This window comes from Papio anubis, chromosome 17, assembly GCF_008728515.1.
Source record: "Papio anubis isolate 15944 chromosome 17, Panubis1.0, whole genome shotgun sequence".
In the NCBI taxonomy this organism is placed as follows: domain Eukaryota; kingdom Metazoa; phylum Chordata; class Mammalia; order Primates; family Cercopithecidae; genus Papio; species Papio anubis.
In genome coordinates this window covers 58,857,106-58,879,364 of record NC_044992.1, presented here as the reverse complement: position 1 = coordinate 58,879,364, position 22,259 = coordinate 58,857,106, and the positions used below count along the sequence as shown (strand labels likewise).

Genomic DNA, 22,259 nt, shown 5'->3' with positions numbered 1-22,259 from the left:
GAGAATTGCTACGACTTGAATAGCTGCTACTCACCTTATGCGGTTTATTTAATTTAGTCTCTTCACCATTTTGTTAACGAAAATAACTTAATCCAAGGAGGACTTTACAGTTTACATGGTGTTTTCACACACATTGTTATATCTGAAATAGGGTGGGAGGTGTATGAGTGTAGGTGGATTTAAAGTAAAAATTGACCCAAGTTAGTCAGCTGGGAACGTTGTGATACGTGGTTCTTTTATTGCCTAATCAGAAACCTCTAAAGCCTTCGAGCCTTGTTCTTTTTTACAACTGCTGAGCACAAAATGAATTATTCAAAGACCAGTGATGAAGATTGACCTGAACTTGATAGTCAGAGCCCGAGACCAAGAGATCATTTCTGAGGATTTATCATCCCTGCTTACAGCCCGAAGTCCATCCTTGGCCCTGACAGTGGGCTGGAGGGCATGTTGGCTCCAGAATGCTGACCTCTACTATCCTCTTTCCAGGGGCAGGCTCTAGCTGCATACCAGTGAATACCAGCTCCTTAAGGAAAGGGCTCAGGAGCAGAGAGGCTGGGCATGAGCCTATGAAGTTGGCATCTTGCCCCAGGCACAGCCTTGTCGAAGGAGGTGGGGCCTGTGCAGGCTGAGACAGAGCAAGGGGGGTCCCTGGGGCTTCCACCTCCTCAGGGGTCCACCCAGCACCATTCTCCCTTCTTTTCCTGCATTTTGTTTGGGATGCTACTCCCCAGCCAGACTCAGGAGAAGGTGGCCTTATCCCCAGCTACAGTGATAAATCCCAGTAGATCTAAGCCAGTGGTTCTCAACCCTGGTTTCATATTAGAACCATCTGGAGAGCTTTAAAAAAATTCAGAGATCTGGAACTAAACCCCGAGAGCCTAGAGCCTATCATGGCCTTGACATCGCCTGGAAGCTTGTTAGAGAAACAGACCCTCAGGGCCCACCCCACAGTAACTTCAGAATCTCTAGGCTGGGAGAATAACTCACTGGTCAAAGCCAATCATGGTGCTTGAGATTGTATTTCTCAAAGATGGTTGCTACCATAGATCCCATCTCTCATGCGCTCCTCACAATGGAACTCTGACACTCCTTACATCTGAGATGGTGGGATCTATGTTCTCTTCTCTATAAATCTGGGTAGTCTGGGGATTATGATGGAAATGACATGAGGTAATTTCAAAGGCTGCTTCCAGAAAGGCAATGAAGCTTCTTCCTGTCTCTTGGGACCCTTACTCTTAAAACCAAGCTGTCACCCTATGAGGAGGACCAGGCCTTAAGAAGAGACTGTGTGCATAGGTGTTCTAGTGACAACCTTAGCTGAAGTCCCAGTGGACACCAATTGCCAGACCAATGTGCAGGGAAGCCTTTGAAATGACAGCCACTGTCTGACTCCAACTGCCTTGCTGAGCCCAGCCAACCCCTAAAGCTGTCAGAAATAATCATGATATGGGCTGGGCGCAGTGGCTCATGCCTGTAATCCCAGCACTTTGGGAGGCCGAGGAGGGTCGATCAGGAGGTCAGGAGATCGAGACCATCCTGGCTAACACAGTGAAACCCCGTCTCTACTAAAAATACCAAAAAAAAAAAAAAAAAAAAAACACAAAACCAAACAAATTAGCTGGGCATGATGGCTGGCACCTGTAGTCCCAGCTACTCGGGAGGCTGAGGCAGGAGAATGGCATGAACTCGGGAGGCAGAGGTTGCAGTGAGCCGAGGTCACATCACTGCACTCCAGCCTGGGCAACAGAGCGAGACTCTGTCTCAAAAAAAAAAAAAAAAGATTGTTGCTGTCTTAACCTAGTAAGTTTTGGGGCAATTACTTGTATATTAATAAATAACTGGAGCACATGGTCACCCTGTTCCCCTTGCCAGATGGTGGTTTAGGAATGGGCATGTGACTTGGTTTTGGCCAACGAGACATGACATGAAGTCTGCTGGGGTTGCTTCTGGGAAAGTTGTCTTTGTTCCTTGGAAAAACATAGAGAAAAAGACCACCCTTCTCTCCCCTCTGATGCTGTTGCATCTTGATGGGATGTTTGGAATCACTGTTGCCATCTTGCTACCAACTCATGAATAAAGGCAGCAGAATTCTGCCTTCCTCCCTCTCAACTGTCTCCCCACTGCTACTGCCTGCCATGTGCACTCCGTTATGCATAAATCTTATTTTTCCTTGTGGTGCCGCGAGTATCTGATCTCTTAGCTAAATTCCACATTCTTTGGGGTGTTGTCATCTGGGTGCCTCCATCAGGAGGCAGGCGCTGGGAGGAGTCTACTACTTGAGCTTGGTTGCATTTTGCTTGTAAAACTTACGGCCTCTAGAGTTGGGGATAGAGTCTGAGGACAGAGCCTGATGAGGTGATTTTACCTATACCCCACCATTATAGGAATGAAAAGACAGAAGTCTGGAGGGCTGCTGGTAACACACAGAGGGCTCAGCAGCACCCGATAGAACTCAGGCCTCTGAACCAGCAGGACAGGGAGCCCGTGCATGCAAACCTTCAAGGACAGGGCCACCCAGGCAGAAAATCTTAGCCTCACAGTGAGCACACACGGAGTCCTGGCTTCACACACCAGAAAGTGGAGGCAGGCCCAGAAGGTTGTAACATGTCCAGGGTCACAGAGTAGAGGCCCAGGATCCTGGTTCAGGGATGTGAGACTCCAGAGACCTCAGCTCTGCCAGTACTAAGGACATGAGGCCCCAGCACCTGTCCTGGGAGACGTGGATGCTAGAGGGGCACCTGCTCAGTTGCTATTCACTCATCTGCATGCCTGGAACCCAAAGAGCAAAAGCAGCCCTGGTGGGGGCTCTGGCTGGCTCCAGTGTACCACCCTCCACCCCCTGTAGTGGTGACCACTGAGCCTCATCTCTTCTGTGGCACATGGAGCAGCCACTGCTGCCATGGATGAACCCACACTCACAGTGCTAGCCAGGCCCCAGGCACAGGTGCATTAGGCAGAATCCACTCATCCATCCACTTATGCACCCCCTCCCTAGGCAGAGTGCTGTGTTCCAAAGGCAAGTTAACTTCCAAGTGTCACACGAGCCTATGAGAGTGGTTCACTGAGTGTGGGGAGAAAGTCAAGACTTGCAGAGCTGCCAGTGGACCTTTGTACCCAAAATCCAGGCAGCTGGTGAAGGAACAGAGCCCAGGCACCAATTTGCTCAGGCCTTGGTGGAATGTGGCTCCCTTGGCCTCCACTGTCCTTTCTCCACTTACAATGGTTAGTTTTATGTGTCAATGCGGCTGGGCCACCATGCTGCCCAAATATTTGGCCAAACATTTTTCTAGCTGTCCTGTGAAGGTGTGTTTTGGATGACACTAACATTTAAATCAGTGGACACCGAGTAAAGCAATTACCTTTGCTAACGTCGGTGGGCCTCAACCATTTCACTGAAAGCCTGAATAGAACAAAGGCTGACTAACCCTGAGCAGCCAGGATTTCTGCCAGGAGACTGCAAGTTTAGACTCGAACTGCAAGTCCTCATTGGGTCTCTAGCCCACCAGCATCCACCATCATATTTTGGTTGTACTCACCAAGCCTCCACAACTTCTTGAGCTAAGTTCTTAAAATAAATCTTTCTTTCTATATATTCATCCTATTGATTCTGTTTCTCTAGAGAACCCTAATAGACCCCCTGTATCTAGGGAGAAGGGAGAGTTACTCAAACATTAAGGAGCGGTGCCCCCCACATGTGGTTCTCTAGGGACACCACTGATAAGCCTGTGGCACCTGTGGATTTCCCCCACACCCCCACCCCAGCTCTGCATGCAGCCCTGGTAACACGGAATTCTTCTGAAGGTCACTGGTGGGGCTGGGAGGACATCACTGACTCACCCATGGGGCAAGAAAGAAGGTAGGGGATGGGCACAGTAGCTCATGCCTGTAATCCCAGAATTCTGGGAGGCCAAGGCAGGTGGATTACTTGAGGTCAGGAGTTCGAGACCAACCTGGCCAATATGGGGAAACCCCATCTCTACTAAAAATACAAAAATTAGCTGGGCATGGTGGTGCATGCCTGCTATCCCAGCTACTTGGGAGGTTGAGGCAGGAGAATTGCTGGAGCCCAGGAGGCAGAGGTTGCAGTGAGCTGAGATCGTACCACTGCACTGACAGAGCAGGAGCTTCACCATCTTGTACAAGCACTGCCATTTTAAAGTTCACCTTGATCAAAAACCACCTAAATCCAAAGGATGTCAGCCTAATGGCTAAGGTCAGCATGACCATAAACCACAAATGACATCTCTAACCAGAACTATTCTAAACCCCTCCCCAACCAGAGACATGCCAGCCCTGAGATAACCTCCCCTCCAGCCAGAGAGATGTCAGCCCCAAGATAACCTCTTGCTGACCAGAGACATTCCAACCCTGCCATAAACTTCTCCCCCACACAGAAACAGTCCAAGCTCTTTCACCAATAAATACTCTTAGTCTGTAGGAGAGAGTGCTCCTGACCGAAATCATCCAGAAGCCCCTCTCAGGTTTATTCTCCAAAATAAACCTGTCTTTGTTGAGCCACTTTTTGTGGTTCTTTCCTCTTTAACTCTTACATGCACTCCAGCCTGGGTGACAGAGCAAGACATCGTCTCACCAAAAAAAAAAAAAAAAAAGGGTAGTGAGTTCCAGGTGTGGGGGAACCAATGTCAGGTTGTTCCCTGTTACCCCAAGTCATTTTATTCCACAATTCATAACACTTAGGTTTATTAGTGTTATTATCCCCTCCCATTTTTTTACAGTGCTTGAGGAAACAAAAGATCAGAATGTATATTGAAGAAGAGACCCTAATTTATGATTTCTGAGTTGAGTTTGTACATGTTTAATGCTTGGTAAAAATCTCCTGATTGAGGAGAGGCTGCAACTAGGCCCTGATTCTGAGATGAATTTATAGACAGAAAGGAAATTGTGATGGTGGTATGATTATTGACACATTCACCCACCTCCGATGGGGAAAAAAATGGCCCAGAACCTGTTCCTAAGATGCGTGTAAACCACATCTTCCCAGGCTAAGGGCTCCTTCATTTAGCAGCTCAGCATCAGGGCCAGTAAAGACCGAACCTAGTGATGTCTGAGTCCACAATCAGCTTGTATTTAGGAGTGGATTCTATTTTTTCCAGGTGCACAAAAAACAAGCCTGGCACAGTGACAGAGAAGTGTTCTAGAGAGAGAAAAGTGCAATTAAGAGCTAATTACATTGATAAAAATTGTAGTAGAGCTCACCTAAATGATTGTCCAGTTTGGAAACGCTATCTAACTGTCTCCAAGCACAAAAACGGATTCCTTTACTTTGTTGTGGGGAGAACATGGTTTCGGTATTACTCTGTAAACAGTAACTGAAGAATACAACAGTCATTGCAAGGGTGCCAGTGGAGAGGGAAGGGGGCCTCACAATTGCTATCAGTTTATAGGTAAGGATTGAAAAGCCACATACAAAAGCAACAGGGAGCCTCCCACAGGAGGCTGAGTCATTGGAGTTGTGGGTGGGTAGGAGGAGAGTGGGCTTGGAAACCATTTAGGCCAAGCCCCTCAGAGTGGAAGGGTATTGCTCAAGGATTCGTGGTGAATGAGTGGCTAAATTGGGACCAGAACTGGCTTCTCTTATCTTTCTCCTCTACCATGCTGTGAGACACATGGAAGAATCCAACAACAAAATACCTGTTATGGGCTAAACTCTGTCTTTCCTAAATTCATTTGTAGAATGACTATATTTGGAGATAGAGCATTTAAAGAGGTTATTTCATGAAAATTAACCACCAATTAATTGGGGATGAACCCAAATCCAATCTGACTGGTGTCTGTATCAGGAGAGGGAATTTGGACACACTGAGGGACACAGGCACACAGACCACATGAGGACACAGCAGGAAGGTAGCCGTCTACAAGCCAAGGACAGAGGCCTCAGAAGAAACCAATCCTGCCGACACCTTGATCTTGGACTCTGGTCCCCAGAACTGTAGGAAAATTCATGTGTGTTTTTAAGCCATCCAGCCTGTGGTAGTTCATTATGGCAGCCCAGCTGCCTAACACACAGCCCCTCCAAGGCTGCACACAACAGATGTGCAGCTTTCTGGACTACATGCTAGAGTCCACGTATCGCCATCATGGCTTTCTGTTCTCAGAACCTAACGGCGTCTTAAAGAGGGCAAGAGGAGAGCAGACAGAATAGCGACACACAGCATTGTTTTGCTACTCAAAATCTCAAAACCAAAAACGTCTAAGCTGAGCGGACACTTGGAGAACTAAGGGGTGCATGGCTTGCAGTGGCTTCTGTGGACTTACGGAAGGTGATTAAAACCCCCTTAGGTCCGGTTTCCCACCAGAAGAATGGGTGTCACACTGCCTGGTCTTCTGGAAAAATCTGATTTGCCTACATCTGTCCTACACCCAGGAAGCAGACACTTCTCTATATTAGTATTAAATTGGCAACCCCCAAATGTTCACAGGCAGCCTTCGGAGAGCAGCTGGATTATTCCAAGTCTGCCTTTGTTTGAACTCAAGACGTACCAGGTGTCATCAAATCCAGCTCCCACTCCCAGGCAGCCTCTTCAAAGGCTACCTTCCACTGAGGTGGTTTAGCTGTCTACAAGATTCCATCTTAGGGCCTTGGTCCGGAAATATTGACCTTGTAAGGGGGCAGTATCCCCAGGACCAGAAACAGGATCTGGTAATAGGAACTCAGACCAGCCCAATTCTAAAATTCTCATTGTCAGAATCAGTTATTTGGGTTAAGGCATAAAAAGCTCTTGTAAAATATGTTATCAAAGGGCCATACATATTATCATGTCTTCAGCCATTAACACCTCTTTGTGACTTCATCAGTGTGACCTCAGAGCCACCCTTAGTCCCTTAGGGCCAGGGCCCAGGGCAGCTGAGTTCTGGTGTGAGGCAAGGAGAAAAGGTTCACAGCCTGTGTCGGGGAGGGAAGAGCACGGACAGGTGTGTCACGTGGAGGGACATGGGTGACAAAAAGGGAGAAAGGGTTCAGAAGGAACACTGCCAGCTTGACGTGTCTAAGCCAGCCAGACCTCTGTATCAGAGTTACCTTTCGGCTGGAGGGTGCAGATCTTGAACGTGAATGGCCAGGCCAGTTGGCAAGTGCACAAGTCCAGCTGCATCTGTGTAGGGAGCTTGGCATCTCAGAGCTGGCCCTGACCTAGGGCCATGAAGTTGGGGGTGCAGGAAGAATATACAGAGGGAATATCGGTTTCTCCTGGGCTTGCGGGGAGCTGCTGGCTTCCTGGAGCCACTGCTGTGATTGGCACTCACATGGGCGGGGCTTCTCCCATGTTCCCAGACAATCAGCTTGCCTGCAGACTCCAGACTCCCACACCCATGCTGGGGCAGTTAGAGCCCTTCTGGAGAAGCAGGGAGAGGACTGGGGTCAAGTGACAACATCTAAGCATGGGTGGCCTGGGCCTGTCAACCACAGGCCTGGGGCTCAGGGGTCACCTGGAGAGAACAGGAAGGGTTGTTTGGCCACCCACAGTCCAGGGATGGGGGAGGCCGAGGCTCAGCAGGGCGAAGAGGACATCTGGTCATAGTCAGGGCACTTGAGCAAGGCAGGGTAGTTGCTGTTCATCTGCAGGGAGGCCTCGCTGGAGATGTCGGAGGGGCTGCGGCCCCTGACCCAGGCGTCTGGGTGTAGGAACTGGCCTGAGTAATCGGAGCAGTTGCTCAGCCGAGGGCGGTAGAAGCCAGGGTGGGGCCTGTACATGTCCTCCGCGGTGTACCGCTTCATGAACAGGTACACAGACATCACCCCGGCACTCTACAGGGAGAAGACAGCAGAGGACAGCTCGCTGCTGGGGCCTGCCTCATCTCCCCTGTCTGGGGTTTGCACAGGACACAGCTCGAGTAGGGTGGGAAGTGAACGTGGGGACAGGAGCAGGGCCCTGGGGACATCCTGGTTGGAGGAGACCCAGGAAGGTAAGACTGACACATTCTGGGATGAGGAAGGGAAGTAGGGTGGGTGGTCCAGGGTCCAAAATGCTTGTGGAATGTCCCCTCTCCCCACTCTCCCTGGCTCAGTGGGGCGACACCCAGCCCCAGCCTATCCCTACTTAGGGTGACGGGCTTTACCTCCGTTAAAAGGAAGGAGATGGCAGCGAAGGCAAACGACCATCCATACTTGTAGTTGAAGTAGGTCTCTGCGTCTTTGGTCCTGTTGAGCATCTCGTCGTTAATGCTGGAGATGTAGAGCACCAGGCCCACCACGAGAGAGAGGCCTGGTTGGGCAGCAGGGAAGAGGGGAAGTTTGCTGAGGTGGCACCCACCTCCCTTTGCAATTCAGGAGCAAAGCCGCCGGCCTTGGGGTAACAATGCTCTCAGTGGAGTTCAAAGGAGAGCAGAAACTTTCCTCCCGAGCACCCTGTTTAGACCAGCACCTTCTAGACAGCAGATAGTTTCAGGGAAGAAGCTCCTATATAGCTGCCCTCCTAAGCCATGGGCTAAGCCCAGTCATTCTCACCCTGCTGTGCGTATCTGCCACACAGGCCTGAGCCCCAGCTCTGGACATTCTGAAACACCTGGTCTGGGATGAGGACCTGGCACTGTATTTTCTTTTTTTGAGGTGGATTTTCACTCTTGTCATCCAGGCTGGAGGGCAATGGCGTGATCTAGGCTCACTGTAACCTCTGCCTCTTGGGTTCAGGTGATTCTCCTGCCTCAGCCCCCCGAGGCTGGGATTACAGGTGCCTGCCACCATGCCCGGCTGATTTTGTGTTTTTAGTAGAGACGACGTTTCTCCATGTTGGCCAGGTTGGTCTCGAACTCCTAACCTCAAGTGATCGCCCGCCTCGGCCTCCCAAAGTGCTGGGATTACAGGCGTGAGCCACTGTGCCTGGCACTGCATTTTCTTAAGAGGGCTGTGAACCACTGAGCTAGAAAGTGGCTTTTACAGAACTGAAGGGTAAAATAGGCCCCCTGGGCAGAGAGAGCCAAGATGGTAGGTGGCACCTATCATTGTGGAGTGCCCCCATGTGGTCCATGGTCTATGTAACCCATTTGACCACAAGGTGTGGCCTGTCTGAGATCTTTAGGTAGGGGAGGTAAAGGGAGTTTGTCCAGATTTTGGCAAGCTTTAAATCGGGAGGCCAGGGGGGACCAACCTCCTACTGCCATCGTGCAAATGACTGCCTCAGGCATCAGTTCTATCAATTAGTAGCTGTAATTGAATCAAGACATAATTAATTACTCTGTTTTGAGCTGTTCAGGTTTAATTCCACTCGCATTATTTTATGAAACTAGGGCATCTCGAAGGATGAATGCTAAAGGAAAATTGGTGTGACTGAAATCTTCCTAGTACTTATGTTTGAATCATTGGTGCCCTAAATGAACCCTCTTTATTGTTATCATTGAAATGACTTCATGTGGCCCATCTCAATCCTAGATTTCTGATCCTGTAGCCCACTGCTGAAAAACCTCATGTATGTCAAAGCTACTGTTTATAGCTTTGGCTATCATGAAGTTCACAGAAGGAAAAAGAAAAAGCTTAACCCTAGGTCTGTACCTCTTGGACTATGTGGAAATATCACCATGGAAAGGCTGGGCTGATGACATTGCTGCTGCTCAATAAATATGTGTTGGGTTGATGCATGGAAGGGTGGAAGGATGGATTGATAGATGGAAGAATGGATGGATGATGGGTTGGTGGGTAGATTGAAAAATGGATGAACAGATGGATGGAAAGAACTGTGGGTAGGTGTGTGGGTGGATGGATGGATGGGTGGGTGGATGGATGAATGGAAGGAGAAAGAAAGAGTGGCTCTTGGGCATCAGACTTTCTGACTGCCATCTGACTCCCAAGCTATGTTGACAAGAAAATATTGGGAAAAGGATCCTAAAATTACTTAGGAGTCAGGTGGTAATCAGAATGCTTGGTATTCAATAGCTGTTTTTCCTTTCTTTCCATCCATCCATCCATCCATCAATTATTCAAGCTATTCACCCATCCATTTTCCATCCAAACATCTTCTCCCCAGGATCCCTAACCAGTCAGTCCGGGGCACCTAAATTACATGCCCCAAGAGCCACTTCTTTGGCCCAAGTCATTATCTCCAAAAGAAAAGGTCTCCACAGGTCATCTTGAAAAGGAGAAAGAGTCCACCTTTATTTACTGTTTTCTTTCCCCTTCTCACTCTACACACCAACTATGAGTAATCTCATCCATGTCCATGGATTCCTTTCCCACTCCCTAGGCTGATAGCTCTCCAATCTCTGTCTTTGGTCCAAGCCACTCCCATGAGCCCCAGACGCTGACCTCTGGCAGCCTTCCAGACACCTCTTCCCAGATGTCAGAAGGATACCTCAAACTCAGCATTTCCCACATTAAACTCATGATCTGCCCAAATCTGCTCCTTCTCTCTGTGATCCCTGAATCAATGATGTGATATGCCATCTCTGCAGTGCTCAAGCAAGAAATTGGCACTCACCTTGACTCTTCCCTGGAAGCCTCATCCTAGTTCTGTTGAGTTTACCTCTCGAATGTCACTCGAACCCTCTCATTTCTTTCTTCTCCACCATCAACCCCCTGTTTGGGCCATCACCTCTACTATTAGAATAGCCTCTTGCCTAGTCTCCCTGCCTCCTGTCTTGCTTCCCTCCCTGCCTCCATTCCCCAGCATGGTCATTCTAAAATCCAAACCCAATCGTGTCATCCCTTGGCTCAAAATCCATCTAAGGCTTCTCCTAAAGTCCGAAATCCATAAGATGACCTCAGATGCCTTCCCCAGTCTCTCTTCTCACTACAGTTTTCCTTGCACCTGCCATGATGAGCTATGATTACACTCAGTTCCCCCAATGCTTCATCCTCCCTCTTCCCTCCAGGCTACTTTTCCACCCCCACCCCCAACCTCACTTCTTTGCCTAATGCTTACTCATCCTTTAGCTTGCCTCCTCCTGGTAGTCTTCCATGACCAATCTTTGCCCTGAGTTTCAGCCACTGGTCTTGACCCCCATTGCAGTCCTTGCTGGCCACCATTCATAGTCCTATTCACACTGGGTTCCTATCTCCTGTCTACTGTTTGTATCTCCCATTACACTGCCCTTTTTGTAGGCAGTGATGCCAGCAGCCAGAATAAGTCCTGGTAGATACCATGAATGAATAAAAAGAAGAAAACTGAAGTACAGCCTGGCATCAGTCCAGGAAGCAAGTCCATGTTGAAGGGGTCTAGGAGGGTTTATGGTGTGGTATGTGACTGGAGAGGGAAGGAGACAGCAGGAGTCTTGGGAGGACAGCTGGGGGATGGGGGGGGGGGAAGGATCCATTATTCCAAAGGCAGATTGTGTTTAATATTCATGCACAAATATGAAGACGTAGCCCCTTCAAAAACAGGAATACTCAAGATAGTGGGAATTAAAAAGTCCTTAGGGGTAGTGATGTATGGAGTGAGGAAGGAACCCTGGGTTCCAATCCCAGATTTGCCTGAGGGAAGCCTGTGCAGTCACCCCTCCTGTGGAGCCTCTGTTGCTCTTCTGGAAGATAATAATGGGCCCAGGGTCCTCAGATGTTTCCTCCAGCTCTGACTCAATTCTGTCTGGATGACTGACTCAGCCTGTCCTAATTCCAGGAGTTCCCAATGCAGAGTCATTTGGGAGTTAAACAGCAAAAGTCCAGGGTTGCCGGGCATGGTGGCTCATGCCTATAATCCCAGAACTTTGGGAGGCCAGGGCAGTTGGATCGCTTGAGCTCAGGAGTTTGAGATCAACCTGGCCAACATGGAAAAACCCTACCTTTGCCAAAAATACAAAAATTAGCCAGGTATGATGGCAGGCACCTGTAATCTCAGCTACTTGGGAGGCTGAGGAAGGAGAATTGCTTGCATTCAGGAGGTGGAGGTTGCAGTGAGCCGAGATCGTGCCACTGCACTCCAGCATGGGTGCCAAAGCAAGACTCTCTCCAAAAAAAAAAAAAAAAATTCAGGGTGCAAGGAAAGAAAACAACACAACTTACCTGAGAGGATAAAGAAGATGCCAGAGACAAAGGCCAGTATTGTCCGGTGGGGACGGATGTGTCCGATGTTGCTCAGGATAAACCCAATGAACATGAAGAAGAGGCTGACCAGAGGGAATGGTGTGGCTGAGCGGATCATCTCTAATTAACGGGACAAAAGGGCAGCCTGTTAGTCTCCACGCCTGACTCATTCCTCATCATTTCGAGTTGAGTGTTCCTGGCAGTGTCTACCAACAGGTCCTCAAATCCCCACCCCTGCAGGGGTTCCCCAGACTCTACCCCTATCAGGTGGCCTGGGGATCTCCCATTATTAGCAAGACTTTTAGTCCCTGAGGTGGGCCTGGAAGGTCTGACTTCAAGTGTCAGCATCTTCAGGGCCTCTGTCATTTCCCCCAGGCATAAGCTGCTACCCTCCTGGGGGTCTACATTGTCTGCCAATATGGAGTCCATACTGCTGGCAAATACGGCAGTTGTGGAAGGGCCAGGTCATTCCATCTTGCTTCCTCTTCCAGGCAGATTCACCATTTCCTTGGGCAAGGGGTTGCTCTGAATGGTGCAGGGGACAGTTACAGCCTCTGTTTTCTTCAACTTGTAATTAGTTGGGTAGCAGTTCTGTTGGGGCTAGTCTTTGTCCCTGGTTCCTGAGAGATAACCTCTAAATTCTTGGAATTTTCCAAGGATGGGAGTGTCTCCATTATTCACAGTAGGTCTCTCAACCACACCTGAGTTTTTGCTTACCAGGTGACTCAGGATGGGGGCCAGAAACACCAACCACGGGATTAGAAGATTGGGGTTTTGAGCCAGGTGATATCAGTCTGGCCTCTAGGGAAGGTAAGGGGCTGGAGGGTGAGTTCAGTTACATGATCAATAATGTACTCAATCATGCCTATGTACTGAAACCCAATAAAAACTCTGGACACCAAAGCTCAGTTGAGCTTCCTGGTTGATGAACGCATCAATGTGTGAAGATGGTGACACTACCTGATTCCGTGGAGAGAAGACTCTGAAGCTCCACATTCAGGACCCACCCCCAGACCTTGCCCTATGTGTCTCTTCATCTGGCTGGTCCTGATTTGTGTCCTTTGTAATAAAATTGGAATGGTAAGTAGAGCACTTTCCTGAGTCCTGTGAGTCATTTTTGCAAATGATTGAACCTGATGGAGTTATGGGAGCTCCCATATTTGGAACTAATTGGTCAGAAGTGCAGGAGGCCAGAGACCTCTGAACTTGCAGCTGGCATCTGAAATAAGGGTAGTCATGCTAGGGGCTGAGACCTTAAACCTGTGGAGTCTCTGTTAACTCCAGGCGATTAGTATCAGAATAGCATTGCAATATTGCAAGTTCATACTGGGGGCAGAACAGACTCTGTTGAGGTCAAGGCCATAAAGTCAGGCTCCCTGGGATCCAGAGAGCTCAGTTCCCTGATTGATGTCTGGGTCAGTAGACTAGGAGACTCCAGCAACCTGTTTTCACTACTGGAAAATTAAGCTGTAGTGAACTCAGGTCAGCATACCCAGTGGAGTCTAAGGGCATTCCTCTTGAGAAATATGCTGGCACCCTGACTCTTCCCTCTGCCCTGCTCCTCTCTGTCCAGCCAGTGGCCCAGGTTGCCAGACTCAAGGCACTTACTCAGAACATTGACTGTGGACTCGGATGTCAGCTGGGTGTTCATGGGCATCACATATTCTATGGTGAAGCAACGCCCCCGCTCCTCACCTGTGGAGACGAGAATCACATTTCCAGGTCCTTCTTGAACATGGATTTGAAGTTAGTTCATTCAAATGGTATTTCCAAGTGTTTTTAGCATCTTTGACCTGCTGTGTCTTTGCACCTGAGCTGGATCCAAACCCTATGGGGGTCCTGTCCCTGGCTCATAGCCCACAGCAGGGGTGGAGGCATGTCCTGACATGACAACCTTCCTGGAGAAGCACCTGTGTGAGAATGGACCCAAGCACCAAGAGTCACATGAAAAGAGGTTGGTATTGCAAACTCTCCATGCTGAGTGAACAACTGGTGCCATCTCACTGCGTTTGGCCAGATGGGGCTGACAATGGTGCATAGCTCACTTAGATTGTCCAGTGTGGGTGTCATGGAGCAGAACTCCAAAAGCCTTGTCAACCACCCTGGAAACCAGATCCTAGTGACTTCAAACTCCAGATTTAAGCACAGACCAATGCCATGCAGTCTGGGGCAGAAGAAGTCAGAGTTGGATGCCATTCCCATGGTAGACTCAACACCTTGAGATATCTTCCCTGCTAAATACTGGTGGGAACCAATACCCACTCCAACCCCCAAAGCTGTACTATAAAGCTGGGAGGAAAAAGGCTGGGAGAGCCAAACTGTGTGTCTTCCCAATGCACACATAAGTTACAGGTCCCTACCAAGAAAAGCCCAGTTACCACACTGTGGCAATCCAGGCCAGCCCAGGCTTGCAGCTAGTCTTGTATGACTTGGATATGCTTTTCTTGTGCAGGGTAGTCTTGGGCCATGATAAAGGGATAAAGGATAGAATTCTTGGAGTGGTAACTTGAAGGGTTACAGAGAAGCCCTAGTGAGTAAATAAGGCAGGTCCAGATAAGTGCGGTCAAAACCTCTACCATGCAGCAGAAGCTGGAGGGACCTGCTCATGCATTTCCTCTGTGCCATTTTATGGAGGAACAGAGAAACTACCAAGTATCTTCTATTCTATAAACTAGTGGATGCAAGGAAGCTGAGTGAAGGAGACTTAACCTCTTTGAATCTTCATTTCTGTATTTGCAAAGTGGAAATAACAAGTACTGTCTTGCAGTATTGTTGGGAGGATTATATGGGATCAATACTTCAGTGAGCTAAGGCATGCATGAACATTTGAGATCTGTGCAGTGTCATTCGCATCCAGTCCTGGGAGCAGAGTGTGGGGAAGGCATAGTTACATTCATCTTTCAGGAAGGAAGACCTGGGAGGTGAAAAGACTGGCTCAAATGGACATTGAGAATCAGGACTTGAGTTTGGAACAGGGTCCCAGTCACTGCAGGAAGAACCACATATAGGGATGGTGCCCATATATAGGGATCATCCGTGGTGAACAGTCTCCTTCCAGCATCTCTTGGCCATCTCTTCCCAGGGAGGGACCTCTTGGGGCAGGTGATGTCAGGGGGCAGGGCTGTCCCCAACCCTGTGCACGTTTACCTGCAAGGAAGCAGACCCGCCAGAGGCCTGAGTGCAGGGACATCTTGATCTCGGTGCTCTGGTTCTGGGGTACAATCACACCCTCCTCCAGGTACAGCCAGTAGTCGGTGCTGACCGCGATACCCAGGAGGCCCAGGCCACAGACAGCAAAGACGCTGCTCAGCAGGGTCAGGGCCTTCCTCCCGCAGGCACTCATCTTCCTGGACCGTTGCTGGGCGGCCAGTTGTCACACTCCCACCAGCACGGACTGTGCTCTGGGGCCAGGGAGAGTGGGTGAGCAGGTGGCAGTGCTCACGGCTCTGAGAAGACAAAGATGAGGAGCCGGTAACTAAAGTCAACCCCCAACCTGGCTCAATGGATGGGTAAAGACCACCAGGCCACCCCCAGGACACCAAGTCACCGAAACAGAGGTGCCACCCTCTCCCCAACCCCGCAGCAATTCAGAGCATTCTTGGCATGCCACTGCAAGGACCCCCTTGTCCTCTCTGGGAGTCCCCTTGCTGGGTACTGCCATTCATTCATTCATTCATTCATTTCATTCATTCATTCAGCAACCCATTGTGCCAGACATGGGAGATACAAAAATGAACATGACACTATCCTTGTCATTGAAGGGCTTCCCATCTGGAAGAAAAAATGCACCCCCAAAGCAATTAAATGCAGCCCTTTGAGGGCTGTGGTAGAGACCTGTCCAGGAAGTAGAGAGGAAGAATGGAGGAGAGCACTCTGCTGGGTGAGCTTCTCTGTGTTGAAAAGGATTCTGAGGCTCAAATACACTCTGTGAGAGATGCTGGCTCCAGACAGGACACTGGCAGCAGCCTTGGGAAGGAGTAGAGGGGCAGGGAAGACTTCTTGGAGGAAGGTATCCTCCTCATGTGACACTAATCAGTTGCAGGACTGGGTCAACACAAGTAAAGAAGCCACACCACAGTCCAAGTGCAACAGCCTCCTAAATCCACCTAATCAGAAATGGGCTGACTCTTGCCTGCTCAGCACACTATGTTGGCAGGGGCCAGCTCTGAATGAGAAAAATAGAAGCTAAGTGTCTATGCAAGGTCAACCACAAGCCCCACCTGCTGATACCTGCCAGAGTCAGGCACTGGACTTGGAGCTAGAAAACAGTGGAGAGCGAGGCAGATGGATGCCAGCCCCCATGGAGCCCATAGCCAGTCTCAGGGCTCCTGTGCTCTGGCTATAATCTAGAATCACCTAGGAAGTGTCTAAAAATCCCTGATACCCTGGCGCTGCTCCAAGAGATTCTGATACAACTGGGCTCAAGTGGGGCCTGGGCAACGGTATTTTTTAAATGCTGCCAAGTGATTCTAATGTGTAGCCAAAGTTCAGAACAATTGGTCTTTGCTACTCCAATATGATCCATGGACCAGTCACACGGGTATCACCAGGCAGCTGGTTAGAAAAATAGATTCTCTGGCCTTTCCAACATCCTAAATTGAAATCTGCATTTTAACAGGATCCAGGTGAGTTGTCTGCCTACTAAAATCTGAGAAGTGTTGTGGCAATCAAACAGGTGATGGCATTGTAATGTAGCAACTGCTATGATGGGGGAAAACCCAGGATATGACAAGAGCCCAGAAGGGGTCATTCAGTGGGGCTGGAGGGGGCAGGCAGAGCCATCTCTAGAAGAGGGTGAGGCCTGGGGCAACTCAGAAAGGTTGTGTCACCCAAGCCAACCGTGGCTGCAAGTTTGCTATACACTGTCAGCATCTTTCACTGGCTCCTTGCAATATTGCAAAGTCAGAACTTTTGAAACGGGATGTTAGTGATGTTTAGGAAAGAGGTGCAGCAGTGCTTTGGTGCAGTCCACCAATATCAGGGCTCCAGTGGTGTCCTAGGGCCCTACCCCAGGGATGGTATCATGTCCCAGTTGAGATCCGAGGCACGGGTGGGTATTGAGACAGCTGAAAAGGGATAGAAGCCAGATTTGTCTGCAGAGTCTGAGTTGACCGTAGGAGGAGAGTGGGAGAGATTAGAGCCTCTTTGTGAGAAGGGGTTGGGCGGTGCACGCTGGCCCTGATTCCACAGCGCCCGCCCTGCCCTAGCAGTTGATCATGGGAAAGTTGATCTACAGAGTGAGCCACACATTGGCTTCCTGGAGACATGCGTGAGTCTATGTCCATGTTTGCAAGGCTGAAGAGCACAGAGTTTTAAGCCACAATGATCCTCCCTGTGTTGGCTTTGACAAAAGAGGGAGAAATGAAATGCCAAACAGTCAGCCCTCTCCATGCAGCCAAGTCATTGTCCCTGCAACAGGGTGGGCAGAGGGGAGCGGGACAGCTTGTATCTAGCACAGGTATCTAGTAAAGCGCCTATAAGCCCTGTGCTTGCAGCTGCGGAAGAGGCGACAAAATCAGAGGTGTTGCTGCTTGCAGAGTTTGCGAGCTGGAAAAATGGGAAACCACAGCATCCCGTTCTGACTGAAGGTGGGGTAGCATCATAACAGGCAGAACCCAGGTCCTGAGGAAGAGAAGTCGACTCCTAGGGGAGGCCCAGGGCAAGGCTGCTGCCAATTGGTGGGAAGCAGTCGTGACATTGTAATGATAGTATTTTTATATTAGTAGTTAGCCAAATACTGTCATTTACACTTGAAGCTCACAAAGTCCCAACATCTGCCAAAGGAAATGGAATTGAAACCCCAAAGATGGTTAGCAGGGGTAAGCGGATCAGTGGAGAACAAAGGGATATGGCTCCCATAGGCGAACAGAGCCTTGAACTTACTACACTCAACCATGCTACTAAACATCCATGTAAGGTTGGGAAATTAACCCCTCTTCTTTGGTTTGGATAAGGTGGTTTGTTTGTCCCCACCAAAGCTCATGTTGAAATTTGATCCTCAATGTGGCAGTGTTGGGAGGTGGGCCTAGGAAGGTGTCCGGGGTCACGGGATCCCTCAGGAATGGCTTGGTGCTGTTATCATGGTGGTGAGTTCTCTGCTGTGTTGTGATGCCATATGAAAGCCCTCATCACAGGCCAGGGATATGGCCTTGAATGTTTCAGCCTGCAGAACCAAGAGCTAAATAAACCTCTTTTCTTTTAAATTATCCAGTCTCAGGTATTCTCTCATAGCAACACAGAACAAATTAAGACACTCTCTGAAGCCTAATTTTCTCCTGGATAACATGGAGGAAGAGACTAATAATAAAAGCTAAAGTATATTGAATGTTTATCATTGTTAGGCATCCTGTTAAGTACTTTACTCCCTATTCTAATCCTGGCTATTCTATTACCATCCCCATTTTACAAGTGAGCAAACTGAGATCAGAGAGGTTAAGAAGCTTACACAAGAGCACTCAGCTGGCAAATGGTGGTACCTGCAATTTGAACCTTACCTTGCCCCACTCCCAAGCCCTTTTACAAGGCTTGCATTCTCAAACTCCCACCCCCATGAGTTTATCCAAAGTGGGTTCTATGGAGCAATAATTCCATGGAATATTCTAGAAAAAGTGGTTAAAAGGAAGAAAGAAAAAAAAACCCAGCTTGTGAGAAGCACTGCACCTAGCTCTTGAAGAACTGCATTGCACATTATGGTAAAGACTTTGAAAAGCTTGATTAGCTTTGCTTATTTCAGTATTTTCCAAACTTAATTGAGGAAAAAAAAAAAAAAAAAGACATCATGTTCTGTGAAACCCACTTTGGGAACCACACTACCTGCCACGAAGAATAGGAAGACCTGCCTTGCTCACTCCACAAAATTGCTGGTGTGATTAAACGTGACAGCAGATACGACTACGCTTTGAAAAAAATCTAAAGCATGATCCTGGCATAAGGTATTGTTATTAAGCAACAGTGGACTAAGCCCCTGCGTCTTGCAGAGAGAATGGATCAGAACTTCCGAAGCATGACTGCTGTTACCTGGTTGAAGCTGAGCAGCCAATCTTAATGTTAAGCTTGGCAGGGAGATGAAAAAGATTCATGTCTTGGAGATTTGAAAAGATGAAAGTGGAGAGGAGATTGGATCTTAATCTACAAAAGCAAGAAATGAAAGAAGAGGCTGAAAGTGACCTTGCCTGCCAGACTCGACAACAGCAGATCCTAAAGCCTGGAACAGACCTAGGAAAACCAAAAAGTTTCATCTATTTCCAGAGTATGTAATACATTTATGGAATGCTACCTGGGGTGAAAAACAGCAATCTTATTCATTACAAAATTATATCTATGCTTTTATTACGTAATCCTATTTATTTATAAATAAATAATGTTATTGACTGAGTATTGGTTAGCCCCCAGGCACTGTGCAAAGCCCTTCATGTACAGGGTTTCATCAGGACCTCACGATAACCCCATGAGTAGGTGGGATTAGTCCCACTTTGTGGATGGAGAAACTCAAGGTTACAGATGTGGAGTAGCCTACAGGAAATCATAGGTGAGTGGTAGGCTGGTTTTAAACCCTGGTCTAACTCCAAAGTCTATGCTTGGACTACATCATCTCCCTGCTGAAGAAATATGGGTTCAAAGAGTGTTGGGAAGAAGGAAAATCAGCCAAAGTAGGTCACTCAGGCAATCCAGAAATGTATGAGACACAGTATTCGGAAATGTTTCTTTAGAAGTGGCCAAGTGTCACATAAAGGCTTCTCGTTTGATACTATAGGGCATATTGTTGGGAGTCATCCAGCCATATCTTCTGGTAGCTTCTTGGAGGTGCACTATGACCCAGGATTTCTACTTCTGAAACCCACCTTGTGGGGTGGCAGGACTAATATTTCCCTCAAACTACACACAGGAAACCAAAATCCAGAGGGGAGAAGTACCTGGGATTACCCAGCCAGTTACTTGGAAAGATAAAAGTGTGCACTAGAAATATTTTAGATCCTGACCCAGTACTTTTTTTTCTGTATTGCATAGAAAATTATATAACACAGAAAATGAAAATTACCTGTGCTTTCCCACTCTGAGAACACCATCATTATTAATATCTTAGTTCATTGCCTTTTAGTCGTTTTTCCTACGTAGTTGTGCATGTGTTAAATATTCTCCCACCCAGTGTCTTCAGTAGGGACAGGAGTGACCTTGAATGCACCCTAGTCTGGACTGCATTCCTAGGCCCTTGTTCGAGCTTCTGCTTTTACACGGTTCCTTCTCTATCCCACGAATCTCACGTTCATTTGATTTTTCTTATAGGAGAGGAGCCATTTTTTATAAGTTGCTACCACAAGAGAAAATGTTTACACTATAATAGTAAATGAATGAAGTTGAATGCAACATCACACTTTTAACCTAAACTCAACTGTAAACAAAATTCACAGACTGGAAAGAAATAACCCAAAATGTTGATGGTGGCTGCTTCCAGGTAATTAGGTTATGCATTTTTTTTTTTAAATACTTCTCTGTGCTCAACAAAGTTTCTCAAAGAACATGTATTGTTTCCAGAATCAGAGAAGAAAACTAAATCAAAGATTAGAGTGATCTATTCTCCAATCACTGCCCTTGTATACAAAAGTACAGGGCTCCAGCTAAACTCCTGGGGTAGAGATGCCAACATATAGTGTCATCTTTTGAGGACTGGCTTCCAGAAGCAGGCAGCCTTCTTGAGCTTTTATTATTATTTTTATTTATTTATTTATTTATTTTTTGAGACAGAGTCTCGCTCTGTAGCCCCAGGCTGGAGTGCAGCCGCGCAATCTTGGCTCACTGCAAGCTCCGCCTCCCGGGTTCACGCCATTCTCCTGCCTCAACCTCCCAAGTAGCTGGGACTACAGGGGCCCGCCACCGTACCCGGCTAATTTTTTTTGCATTTTTAGTAGAGACGGGAGCTTTTTAAGATGATTACCAAGGCACGATTACCTCTAAGTATCAGCTTGTTAATTATCAGGAATTAACAGTTGCTAATTATCATCCATGACTAGCAACTAGGGAGAAATGTCTTGTGGAGATTAAATCATTAATGGCACATTCCCCTGCTCAAGCCAACAATAAAAGGACTTGCAATGAAGTGCTTAGGTGCCCAGAGGTAGATAGAGGTTACAGGAGCAAGTGAGAGCCCAGTTATCAACTGCTGGGAAGGATGGATAGGGTTTAATTGGAGAGAAGGAGGAAGAAAGTGGAAAGAGAGTCAAATACAGACACCCTGATCTCAGTTTCCTACTGGTCCAGAGAAAACTCAGAGTGCTTTGATAAAGGGTTCATGGTGTAGGGGTTCTTGACAAGGCTTTGGAGTCAGTGACAAGAGCTGCTCCTGGGAGCTTGTCCAGTGACTCAGTGTCAGCGTGGCCAGTGTCCAGCAGGATGGACTGGTGACCAGAGGAAAACCTCCAGTGCTTCTCTGGCCCTGCCTGCTTCCCACTATGCTGATCCCCATTATCTTCCTTGGTTGTGAAAAAATGACCACAAAATCTTTGACACTCCACTAAGAGGCGGGGGCCCTGTCTCCTGTCCATGAGTCTAGGCAGCGTTGTGACTGCTTTGACAAATAAAGTACACAGAAGTGATGCTATGTGACTTTTTTTTTTTTTTTTTTTTTGAGATGGAGTTTCACCCTGTCGTCCAGGCTGGAGGTGCAATGGCGTGATCTCCCTCACTGCAAACTCCGCCTCCCAGGTTCAAGAAATTCTCCTGCCTCAGCCTCTCGAGTAGCTGGGATTGCAGGTGCCCACCACTACGCCCAGCTAATTTTTGTATTTTTAAGCAGAGATGTGGTTTCACCATGTCAGCCAGGCTGGTCTTGAACTCCTGACCTCAAGTGATTTCACCTGCCTCGGCCTCTCAAAGTGCTGGGATTACAGGTGTGAGCCACCACACCTCACACTATGTGACTTCCGAGGCTGGGTCATAAGAGGAGATGTAGCTTCCACCAGGTTCTCTCTGGAGTTCACTCAGGGGAAGCCAGCCTCATGTAAGAAACCTGACACCCTGGGACCACCATGCTTTAGAACAGGGTTTCTCCACCTTAACCCTATGGACATTTGTGGCTGAATATTTCTTTGTTTCTGGGGGCTGTCATGTGCATTGCAGGATGGCGTCCTTAGCCTCTATTCACCAGATATTAGTAGCACTCTAGTTGTGATAGACAAAAGTGTCCCTTTGATGGGAAAACCACCTCTGGTTGAGAACCACTTGTTTAGAGAGTATGTGCAGGTGCTCTGCTTGACAGCCCAACTAAGCTTCCAACCAGTGGCCAGCACTAGCTGCC

At 48.2% G+C, this 22,259-nt stretch overlaps 1 protein-coding gene and 1 long non-coding RNA gene across 2 annotated transcripts; one reads left to right on the top strand and one right to left on the bottom strand.

The window, feature by feature from the left end:
- Positions 1 to 5,064: 5,064 nt before the first annotated feature.
- CACNG5 (calcium voltage-gated channel auxiliary subunit gamma 5) lies at positions 5,065 to 20,098 on the bottom strand. The gene is made up of 5 exons (XM_021929334.2): positions 15,116 to 20,098; positions 13,577 to 13,663; positions 11,948 to 12,088; positions 8,077 to 8,222; positions 5,065 to 7,765 (listed from the first exon to the last, which is right to left on the bottom strand). Exons 1-5 carry the CDS (start codon positions 15,309 to 15,311, stop codon positions 7,508 to 7,510), a joined length of 828 nt encoding a protein of 275 aa, XP_021785026.1. The 5' UTR covers positions 15,312 to 20,098; the 3' UTR covers positions 5,065 to 7,507.
- Positions 6,850 to 10,277, top strand: LOC103878927. The gene is made up of 3 exons (XR_639293.4): positions 6,850 to 6,933; positions 7,772 to 7,923; positions 10,194 to 10,277. It is a non-coding gene; the product is annotated as an uncharacterized LOC103878927 (long non-coding RNA).
- Positions 20,099 to 22,259: the final 2,161 nt, after the last annotated feature.

Bases quoted from the DNA above. Each gene is read 5' to 3' on its own strand.
- CACNG5 (XM_021929334.2), bottom strand. From the start codon at position 15,311: ATGAGTGCCTGCGGGAGGAAGGCCCTGACCCTGCTGAGCAGCGTCTTT. The intron at 13,664-15,115 runs GTAAACGTGCAC...TCGTCTCCACAG, and splicing joins GCGGGTCTGCTTCCTTGCAG to GTGAGGAGCGGGGGCGTTGC. The intron at 8,223-11,947 runs GTAAGTTGTGTT...CTGCCCAACCAG, and splicing joins CATCTTCTTTATCCTCTCAG to GCCTCTCTCTCGTGGTGGGC.